The sequence below is a fragment of the Arachis duranensis genome, unplaced genomic scaffold (genome assembly GCF_000817695.3).
Source record: "Arachis duranensis cultivar V14167 unplaced genomic scaffold, aradu.V14167.gnm2.J7QH unplaced_Scaffold_71107, whole genome shotgun sequence".
Taxonomy (NCBI): Eukaryota; Viridiplantae; Streptophyta; class Magnoliopsida; order Fabales; family Fabaceae; genus Arachis; species Arachis duranensis.
The window spans coordinates 30,674-41,935 of record NW_026265052.1 but is presented as its reverse complement, the minus strand read 5'-3'; the positions used below and the strand labels follow the sequence as shown (position 1 = coordinate 41,935).

The following is an 11,262-nucleotide window of genomic DNA, read 5'->3' as shown; positions in this document are numbered from 1 at the left end:
AAGTAGTTAGGAGGCCAAGTACGTTATCGGGGCATCTAAGACAATCAAAACAACCGCCCTAATGGCTTTTTTCACCCATGGGCAGCTAGTTGAGGCCAATCAACCCGAAAGGGAGGTCGAGAAGGAGGGTCGAGCACAAACCGTAGGCCAACAGTGGATGGACGACAACCAACCAGAACGGATGATCGATGAAGATTGTTTAGAACCTTCGGGGAGTTCTCCGCACAAAGGAAATATATGAAACACTACCTAAGCAAACCAAACCGCTACGCTCCTGCACCTATCGGTACAGTGGCTTGACGCTCCTGGAATCATCAAAGCGGGAAGGTACGTAGCTACCCACCCTGGTTGGGAGAGTAGCGGATCGAGGAAGACACCAATCCCCTTCTTCCTTCCTTACAATATTACGGCATGGAACTCTCTATCCTCTCCCTAGAGTCGAGAGACAACTTTCCTCTCGCTTCTACGACTCCACTCTTACCCTTAGCTTTCGGTCGAGCTAGGCATCACTTCCTATCACTCTTAGTTGAAGGAGAGCGTAGGAAGCCAAAGACCTGTTTTGAGTTCTGAGTTGAATAAGGCAGGGATAGGTGAATTTTGAGATCAGAATAGGTCTTCGATCCGTTCATTCTGTCTTCAGGGCATACTTAAGTATAAAGAAAGAAGAAAGGAGGGAAGCTCATTCCGGCGGGTACTCCAAGTCCCTTAACTTATTCGTGGAACAGAGGAAGATAGTTATAGGTATTCGGACAGATAACGAAGAGTTAGGCGGGACCACTAGAGATGCTCCTATACTAAAGGCTATCGGAAAAGCAAGAAAGATAGGGGTGTCAAAACACTTCTTAAAAAGAGAGGGACAAGCTAGCCGTAGGCTATTAACCAGGAAGTGGCCGAAGCTTCCATTACAGAAGTTGATGGGCGGGGCCTTTTCATTTTCACCTAAAGGGGGTTCAGGCATTATGAGTGCAGCTCCACTAGTCTAGCTGGTAAAGTCTTTTGGCCTAGGACCTGGGTTCTCATCCCGCCTTTTCGCGGGAATGGGATCTTATGCCAGGATCTGTGATTGAACGCAAAGATTCTAATAGAAGACGTGAGAAAAAAAATGTAATATATGGAATCTTTTTTGATAGACTGGACTCTTCTGTAGGTTAGGAGGTTCTTTTTCTTTCGTTTAGCCGGCCTCCCTTAGGAGTGGGAAATCGATGAAATGAGCAAGTTGCTCCATCGAGAACGCGTTTTCGACTTAACTTACTTAACCAGAATACCTGGAATGACCCATAGGAGAAGGCTACGGGGGCATCGTTCACGTACTGATTCATAGCGCTTCCCCTTTCTAGTCAATAAAGAGTGTATGTGATGTTGGATCTTGTATCCGGGCCTGCAGACAGGCAGGAGATCCTATCCTCACTCCTCATATAGCTATATGAGTGACTACGTACATGGATGTACTCTTTCTGCTAGTTAAAGTTTATGCCTTTTTCCGACCTCCGTTCTGGTACCTCATAGCTATGCGCAGAGTGACTTCGTACCTTCTCTTCTAGTTTAAGCCTTTTGGTATGTTAGTCATGCGTGAAGCTGAGACTTGCTCCTTAGCACAAGTACTAAGCAAGCCCCTAAAGGCCTTCGCGTTAGTAAGCTAGCTTTGTAAGCTAAGCAAGCCAGGGTCTCCGGGCACTATGGTAGGACGTGGATCGATCATGACGAAAATGGACTTCTCCTTAATGGTTTAGAAGAGTCCCCTTCTTCTGTGAGCCAGTTCCCCGGGCTTTCTCCCTTCTCGACCAGACGAAGGAGATATGAATTCCATTCAGGCGGGTAAGGGCTTTACTCTGTGTTCTCTCCAGGTCGCCTTTGCATTGGCGAAGACTGGAAAAGTTCATCATTCAGTGGTGGGGTCGGTCTTCATAGAAAAGAGGGCGTCGCCCAACGAGTGGCAGATTTGGATGGAGTCTCGCTCATAGATAGAGGAAGAGTACGCGCGCTAGCGCGCTACGGCTTACGCAGTTGATCGGATCAGATAGCCCTTTGGGCAACCAACCGCACATCAAATTCCGATCAATTGGAGGTCTGGCTGAGTGGCTTAAGGCATTGGTTTGCTAAATCTACATACAAGAAGATTGTATCATGGGTTCGAATCCCATTTCCTCCGGCACGGAAGTGGAACGGGCGGGCGAAATTACGTGAGAGAAAGAACCTAACCTCTTGGTGTTGGTGGAGTCCCCCGGAGGACAGAATAGCACTACTTAGTTACTAGGAGCGGGGAGCCCGTTGCGCGTTGTGGCCTATCTTCTTTTTAGAAGCAAGCTCCCCCGTTTCTTGAAGGCCTGGGCGGCTCTCGGTTCTTGAGCATGTTGGGAGAGGGGATTAGGCGGCAGTTGAAAGAGCTGCTCGAAAGCTTGCAATACTAAACAAGCGAAAAAAGCCCTTTCTTGTTATTAGTAAAGGGCTTTTCCCTAACTAGTAAAGTGGTAAGTAAGGTAGGGCGCTATTCGATGAAGAAAACAGACTTTAGGAAAGTGGTTCAGGTAGCTCAGCTGGTTAGAGCAAAGGACTGAAAATCCTTGTGTCAGTGGTTCGAATCCACTTCTAAGCGGGCTTTGGGTCCAAAGGACAGGTAGCCGGGAGCGAGCCGGATTTTCAAAAATGAAAGTGAATGAAAGAGGAAGCCAAAATGTGAGCGCTCCTGCACTATACGGCTTTTTGGCGGTAGGGTTGGGGTGGCTTGCTGGAGGCAGATTTTCTAAAAAAAGCGGTTGATTACTCGGATTGGTTCTCGCGTCCCTGTGCCCAAAAGGATGGGCGAGTTCGGTTCGAGTCTTCATCGATCGGGTGGATCTATATGCGGAGGGGGGTGAGACGAGGTGTAGCGCAGTCTGGTCAGCGCATCTGTTTTGGGTACAGAGGGCCATAGGTTCGAATCCTGTCACCTTGATGTGAGGTAGTAAACACCTAAAGAGCACCCATCCACCCGTAAACTTTCGCTCTTTTAGAAAGAAAAAAAATGGACCGCCCTTGATCTGATCTGGGCGGGATCTAAAGCAGCATTTCTTCCGAATGTTTCGGGGGCAGGCCTTAGGTTCAATTCTTTCTTGCCTATAGTCATGACTATAGGCTTCAGAAGAGAAGAAAAAACTTTTTCTAAAGAAAGAAGTAGTATCTAATTCACGTAAGAAAAGAGAATCAGTCTGCATGCTTAACAGCCTTCCCTGTCTGAATCCCTTTGTAAATGTAAAAAAAAGGGGGCTCCCTCATGGTCTTGGGGGCTATGAGCAAGAACCACATTCCTTAAAGAAAGTATACCCGAAAGCACTTTCTCTAGAATGGGTCAATCAATCAGTAAGTTGCTGACATTGAAGAGATTCAAGTCGATGCTTCAACTAAGACTCCTACATGAACTTTCTGTCTGGAGGGAATCAATGTTTCTCAGTGAATGATGATGCAAGGTATATCTGATTGGAGTGTTCTTTTTATCTTAGGATTTTTGGTCTATTTTATACGAACAAGCAATGGTATGATTAAATACTTGCTTGATCGTGAAGATGTAAAATCTTTGAAAATTGGGGTGTGGGGAGTACCCATGACTAAGGAAAGACGTGTTTCAATGTTTCATTTTTTTTTCCCCCTTTTTTTACTCTATTTTTCATTTCTATTGATTGGTATGGATTTCAATCTCTTTCTTGTCAAACTCCAATCCATCCTTCTCACCAAATCTCTCCACTTTCTTTTTAGTAGGCTCGGGTGGTGTGGTGGAGGGCTGGTTATAGCTGTAGTTTTGACTATTTTGGATCCCGAGCTGGCTAAGATGATGGCTCCAGGGGGAGAGGAGGGTGGAAGCGGTGCCAGCTCTTCGAAGCAACCGTCTTTTGACCTGAACGTGCCACCTGGCGGAAGGGACGAGTTGTCTTCCGTTATGTATGAGCTATCAGAAGTTGAGAGAAGGATTCAACAGGCGGAGACCGGGATTCAACAAAGCTTGCTTGAGATTGAAGGCTTGAATGAATCAAGGGTCCAAGTTCTTCAAGCCAGTCAAGAAGCGAGGGAAGGGCCGAGAGATCAACCCGCGCCTTAGCACAAGCACTAAGTAAGCCCCCCCTCACATAGAAGAAGGGGATGGGTGGAGGAGATAAAGGAGAGCCCTAATCCCCTAAAATCCCTCATTAGGGATGTAAGATGAGTCCGCCGCTTTCTTTCATAACAGAGCCGGGAATAACGGCTGGCATAGAAGTATCTCGCACGCAAGGAGATGCATTTCTGGTACAGGACAAGCTCTTAGGGAATAATCTCTTTCTTATTTCTTCCTTTTTTCCCATGACGACTAGGAACGGGCAATTCAAAAATTTCACTTCGAATTTCGGACCTCAACATCCAGCTGCTCATGGTGTTTCACGATCAGTATTGGAAATGAACGGAGAAGTGGTGGAACGTGCGGAACCGCATATTGGATTACTCCAGTGCGGCACGAAGCCGCTGACGCCGAGTCGGCTCCTATGCCGCTAGCTATGCCCTGCTTGGTCCCCCGGCACGGTGAAGGTCCCGTAGCGCGTCATGAGCACCGGGCTAAGGGGCGGTTGAGCAACTCAAGCGAACCGCCCTACCTTACTACAACATAAGGACAGAAGGGAGAGGGTTGTGAAGGTGGCCTCGTTATCCACACCTCCGGTCAGATGAATGGAGGCCCTTAGACAAATGGCCGACCCGGGTTTTCATGAGCGTTGGCGGGTCCTGGAGTGCCTGTCAAGGGCGCTAGCGCATACCCCGGGGTGATCATCACCACCTGCACCTCACATCTCGGCACAGCGGAACGTGTAACCCGCCTGCTGTCTCATTCAACTACATTTGTTCCTGTAATCCATAGCCTAACAGAACGCAGCAGCGAGGGAAAACCCGCCCATACAGCCAGCGGGGAGGATGGCACTACTGGCAAAGACCGTCCGGCGAAAACGCCGCAGGCGCGAAGCGTGGTAGGCCTGTGCCGGGGGAGCATAGCATAGGTAGGAAAGGGAGCCCGGACGGTGGAAGAGCCTGGGGGGCCGGGTCATTTGACGGAAATGGAAGGATTTTCCCCTATTAGATTAGAGAAGGCCCTCCGAAGGGAAGTGCATTAATTCTTGGAAAAAGAGGGAGCGAGCCTATAAAAAAATGAAAGTGAATTCAATGAATAGATAGAGTCAACGGTACGACAGACAGCGCTGCCTACACGCGAATTAGCTTCCGAGGTCGAGCAGTCTCAATTTCACTACAGGATTTGCGAATGAATGCTGGGCCGGGCCACCTCGAATGGCGTGAGCCGCATGCGGGGAGACCCGCACGTACGGTTTTTAGGGGGATCTGGTCGAAAGACCGGCCGGCGCCCACCCGACTAGAGGGACTGAGAAATTAATAGAGTACAAAACTTATCTTCAAGCTTTACCTTATTCTGATCGTTTAGAGGGCGATCGCGGACTCACTGAATGAAGTCCTCCGTTTCTTTCGGAGGTGCTGACCCGCAGCGAGGCAGAGATGACTTAGTTACATAAGGAATATGGCGACGACAACAGCATGTCGTAGAAGGAGATAACAGGCGGAGCCAACGATCCGCTAAGACTAACGTATCTACAACTCCATCCCCGAGTGGCAGTCAAACGGAGGCGTGAATGCAAGATGCCAGCGGAATGATCGGCCGGACAGAGGCTAGGGCTGCTTCCTTCCCACCGCGTCCTTCCTAGCCTAGTGTGTCGGAGATATAAAGCGAGTGCACCGGAAAAGAACGGGAACTGGGTCGATCTATTCTATGGCGAAGCATCCGAAGCATAACTGCACACTCACACGATCTTTGCCGAGAGATAGGAGCATTCGGTGGAACCGGTGAACTACACTTGCTTCTGGATAGATGTGTGGGACAGAGGGCTCGTGGTACCAGCTGCCCAACCAGCCTCCTCTGCTTTGAGAACCGTGTGAACGGAGAGTGGGCAGAAGGGAAGGAGGTCCTCATACGGAGTCGCACACGCACACTTACTTGAGCAGTGCGGAAGACTGGGGAATGGGTTGAGTAAACTCCCCTGGGGCCGGAAAAATAACAGACGAAGCTTTACTTAGATAGGGCTTTGATTGGTCTTTTTTTTCTTAGTGATTGAAAAGGGGGGCGCCTGGTTATGTTACAAAAAGGGAAGGCAGAGGTAGTCCTTCGAATGGCGAAACGAAGGGCTAAATAGCGCCAGTGATTCTCTGAGCCGGTCTGGATTTTCTACGCCTCGGGAAACAGGTCGAGATAGATGACAGCACCCTTTTCCTCTCTTCCTTACCGGGAGGGCAATCTTATGGCCTTCACCTCCCGCCCGGCCCGGAAATAGAACCCAGCCCCCTTCTGATCCATTCATTTCTGCAAGCAGGGAGGGGGGATCCAGAGCTAAGCCTCCCGTCTATTGCATAACCTAAAAAAGCTATAAGCAAAGTACCAGAGGTGCGCTTCGCCCGGTGACTAAGAAAGAAATTGGTTTGCGCTTTGAAGTGATGAGGTCGCAAAGAGGGGGGCTCCTATTGAAAGGCTTTCCCTCCCTAAAAAGGCGACCAGCTTTCAATACTAGTTGTTACGCTGCCATTTTTCCAATATCATTGAATAGCATGGCCTGCCTGGGGCTAAGGTAACTCAAGTGGGAGAGCCGTGTTATGGGTGACCTTATTGCACGGTTCAGAGAGCACTTGTGTATGTGATGCAAGTGAACGTGTACGAAAAAGCTGTATCTAGGGTGAGTTCTTCGTTCCGTCGTCGACCCTATCTATGTTTCTACGATGGCCCAAGAACACGCTCATTCTTCAGCCGTAGAGAGACTTTTGAATTGCGAGGTACCATTACGAGCTCAATATATACGAGTGTTATTCCGTGAAATAACTCGAATTTCAAATCATTCACTTGCTTTAACTACTCATGCTATGGATGTGGGAGCATCAACTCCGTTCCTGTGGGCTTTTGAGGAGCGGGAGAAATTGTTGGAATTCTATGAAAGAGTCTCGGGAGCCAGGATGCATGCCAGTTTCATACGACCAGGTGGAGTGGCACAAGATCTGCCTCTTGGCTTATGTCGAGATATTGATTCCTTCACACAACAATTTGCTTCTCGTATCGACGAATTAGAAGAGATGTCAACCGGCAACCGTATCTGGAAACAACGATTAGTGGATATTGGTACTGTCACTGCACAGCAAGCAAAGGATTGGGGATTCAGTGGTGTAATGTTAAGAGGTCGTGCGACATGAAGACATTGATAGCAATATGGGGGGAGTTCCCATCAGGCAACAACGGTTCTGCCTGACCCTACTTAAGCATGCATATTCTGTCAGCGAAGACTTGGTGTGAAGCCTTGGAGCTTACGTTAGAAGAGCAAAAGGCCCGGGGCTAGGGTGAGCTGAGGGGGGACAGCGTAAGTGAGCGAATGTGTGTAAGCCCAGTCAAACATGACTGTTCTAGGCGGGGCGGGCCACCCACCTTCGAATGGTGTTGGTCCTACGGACCGTGAACGGATTCGCCTCTGGCCTCTGGGCACGTCGGAACCGCATGAGTTCACCGGGGTGGAGCACAGTCCGCAAAAATCGGCATAGGTTAGGTGCTATTGATGGAACATGGTAAGCCTATCTTTCTCCATATGGAAGTGCTGCGGGCACATAGAGATGTGGGAAGAGGAAGTCTCAAAAAGCGAAGGCCGAGCTGTAGGTCACGTGACCTGCACCGAGTTGGTGGCTGACTGGGCTTTTTCCTTGATCAAAGCAGATCAGCTCGCCGCCTTCTTGTTATCAAAAAGCAGTCCAATCCTGCGAATCGGGCGGGCGGAACGTCGAATGAAATAGGTGGCCGGGTTCTCTTTTTACAACCCTTTTGATATGATAGGCCCGGCCACCTTCCCCTATCCCTTATGTTTAGGAGCGGGATCCGCCCAAGAACGACCACTCCTGTGGTGGTACGGACTCCGCGAACGTCCCGCGCCCCCTTTACTAATAAAGGAAAGAAAGCCTCAACCAGAACAAAATTCCTTTTGCGTGCGGATGTAGCTAAGTGTCTGACTCTATTGGTCATAGTTCCCTGCAGTTGTGACCAGTGCTCGTTTGCGCGCGCGTGAACCAACCCAACAAACAAGGAAAGGATGCCCCGATAGGCATCTGAGAATGATTCGAGCCGTATGAAGGGAAACTATCACGTACAGTTTTTGTTTTTTTTTGGGGGGGGAGGAGCCCGTCTGAATACAGGGTCCCCCACTGACTTGGCCCAGGCCTAAGTGAAAGTGAAGTGGTGGGCCTACCCATCCCAACCAGGGGTATGCTGGGATTCGCGAAGAGCAGCACCTTACGATGTTCATGACCAATCGGATCCTGACGTACCAGTAGGTACCAGAGGAGATCGCTATGATCGTTACTGTATCCGTATTGAAGAGATGCGACAAAGTCTGCGGATCATTGTGCAATGTCCTAATCAAATGCCCAGTGGCATGATCAAAGCCGATGATCGTAAGTTATGTCCTCCATCACGATGCCGAATGAAACTATCCATGGAATCGTGCGCCGTGTGAAACGTAGATCATCGCCGTTCTTAACCGAGACTCAGGTTAAGCTCCGTCTCGGAACCTTGTGGGGTTAGGAGTAAAGCATCCCGAGGTTGGCGCATCTCGTTGGGCGTGGAGAAGCATTGGGAACCCCAATTTCTTTCTTCGGAGCCGTTTCTTTTCCCGTCCCCCCGCCCCGGCATAGCGCTTCGCTTCCGGTTCTTCGGAAGAATCTACTGACTTCTCCCTTCTTCATTGATCTGGGGGAAAAGGAACCGTCTACCAGTTGGCAAGCTAGACATCAAGTAAGTGGCTTGATGAGGATAACTAAGCTGACACGCCGGAGTTGGCTGCTGGCACAACAGGGTGGTGCCTTACCGCACCGCAGGCGAACGCGCGGTAGCGTTCGTGGTGGTGCTTCAGGATTCCAATGTACTGCGTCCAAGATCAGAACGAGCTTGCCGGCGGACCACTGCCGTCCCATTCTTGAGTGAGCTGGAGCACAGCCATCTTATCCACTGAACTAGCTAGAAGCTATCGCTTCGGGTCGAAGCACTAAAAGAAAGGGACCGGGAAACGCGGCGGCATAGGAACCACGGGACCCCCACTAGTAAAAAAAAGGGAAAACGGAAGTGCGCTAACGCGCACCAGCTGGCCCTTTCCCCTTACTCTAACATCACCCCTTCCTTTACGTTGTAGGTCGAGCGGCTTCATAGCACAGGCACTAGCCCTATAGAATGAAGGGAAGGAAAGGCCTTTCTTTTCTACGCTACGACCTTTCTTCTCTTATGAAATTTCTAGTTACAGAAATAGATCATTTCTAAACCGGAATCTTAGGATACCACCACTAATAGAAGGACAAGGACCGGAGACTTGAACACCAGATAGGCATTCACCAACAAAGACTAGCACATCGCTTACTGATGAAAGACCGTCTGCTGGATACACCATTCCTACTACTGCTGAATCGAACAAAATAGCGATTCTGAGAATCATTCTTTTTTTTAGGAGTTGGGGAATCTAGGCCTAATCTATTAGAATGGGTCTAGGCTGATTTGGCAGGTCGAAGCCTAAAGACTTTCAAGGTCAAAACCATTCCGCTCGAAAACCAGCCTTCAAAGAAAGTCAAAGCCGAGTTCAATAAATCGGAGCTCTCCCCGGCTGTGCCGTACCGGTGAACTGAACTCGAGTTCGTTCTATTCGTTCTAACAGAATGCTAACCTAACATCGCCCTTGGTTTGGTTGGTGATTGGCCAATTCCAAGGTCTTTCTCAATAGAGCTCTACTAATGAAATAGGGGCGGCGAAACCAAGGCTTTCAGTCCCTCTCCATGGGGGTAGACCAGCACTGTTAAAAGCTACTCCCAGCCATGTTCCCGCTCGGTTTCAAGTCTATTCCGTAGCGACTGCCCCAGGATTGGAGCCTTGACCCGCCCAACTCACGACAGTTGGTACATTAGTGAAAGCCCTTACCTATTCGTTTTAGATATTTTAGCTTTAGCTAGAATCAACCCCCAATATAGAGGGCACCCACCTTCCATTCCTAATTCTCTTTGTTGTTTCACATGTTCTCACTCTTTTACAAACTAACCTCTGGAGTGCCTGAAGTACGAGAAGTCCCTTCCAACGACAGTTATACTATAAGTACATCCACCTGCACCATTCGACTTCCTGCCCGGCGTACACTTTGGGAAAGCAGGGCGAGCGACATAGAATGTATTCCATTGGTCCTTGGCTTCCACCTACAGCGAATATGGAGCAATTCCCGTTCAGAATAAGAGAAGTAGGAAGAGATTCCTATTTTCTGAGATCGAAGGCAGGGGTTTTTTTTGTGATGTACAGCGCCTGAATCAAAGAGTTAGAGGAGGCACTCATTTATTCGTATGTAAGGGAGCTCCTAACTTGCTTATGGATTGGATTCTCCGTTTGGTGGTTTAGCATACCAGAGCAATTGCTTGTAAATCCGAGGGCTCTTTCCTCTCCCGGAGGTGATCTGAAGAAAGAGAAAGGATTATTCCTAGTCCGGATTGTTCTGATGACTGGTAGCGGTTAGAGCAGGAAGCGTGGCATTGTAGCCCCAGAGCTAACGAACCGTGTTTGCGAGACTGGTCTAGCTCAAAAGAGCAATAGCTTCCGGAGTTTTGACTCTTAATGAAAGGTTTGCCGAATAAGCATGAATTTAATGAAAAACCTGTCTTTGTTAGCAGCAAAGGCGGAGACCTAAGAGATTTTCATTCAATTACCTTCGACCTAGTTAAAGGAAATTAGTGCTTATCCCCCGCGTATGGACATATTCTATTATCCTTAGTACCAAGATGGAACTAGTGATTCCCTTGCTTGATAGTCAAGGATAGGATAGTCTTTTGGAGTGATGCTTGCTAGTTACCGCACCGTGGGTCCTTTCAACCAGACAAAGAGGCTAGGACCCTCGTCATGTCTTCCTTTCCCTGGTAAGGTCGATAAAGAAAGGTAGCTGGGTGTAATATGTTTTACCTTTCACGACACGCCTCTCTTTCCCCACCACCTTGGCTTAGGCTTTATAGCCTTCCCTTTATTTTGACTTGGGTCGCTTCGTGAATTCCTCGAGATTGGGGCAAGCTCTTAGAGAAGTTGTTCTTTTTGAAAGAAGGGGGGCCAAGCTACCTCCGAGAAAGGGAATAATTCACCTATGTAAAGCTTTGGTAATGCCCGGCTTCCCTACCACCTCTCTTACATAATTAAGTAATCTAAGATTAGGGTGCACTTCGTTCGTA

General features: G+C 48.8%; 1 protein-coding gene, 1 non-coding gene and 1 pseudogene across 2 annotated transcripts; 2 read left to right on the top strand and 1 right to left on the bottom strand.

The window, feature by feature from the left end:
- The first annotated feature begins 2,857 nt into the window (after positions 1–2,857).
- On the top strand, positions 2,858–2,932 carry TRNAP-UGG (transfer RNA proline (anticodon UGG)). Its single transcript has one exon. It is a non-coding gene; the product is annotated as a tRNA-Pro (tRNA).
- Positions 2,933–5,411: 2,479 nt separating this feature from the next.
- Positions 5,412–6,352, bottom strand: LOC127744627 (uncharacterized; annotated as a pseudogene).
- Positions 6,353–6,731: 379 nt separating this feature from the next.
- On the top strand, positions 6,732–9,180 carry LOC127744628 (NADH dehydrogenase [ubiquinone] iron-sulfur protein 2). The gene has a single exon (XM_052256765.1). It carries the CDS (start codon positions 6,769–6,771, stop codon positions 7,231–7,233), a length of 465 nt encoding a protein of 154 aa, XP_052112725.1. The 5' UTR covers positions 6,732–6,768; the 3' UTR covers positions 7,234–9,180.
- The last annotated feature ends 2,082 nt before the right edge of the window (positions 9,181–11,262 follow it).

What these genes read in the sequence shown, in the direction of transcription:
- LOC127744628 (XM_052256765.1), top strand. Translation starts at nt 6,769, where the DNA reads ATGGCCCAAGAACACGCTCATTCTTCAGCCGTAGAGAGACTTTTGAAT.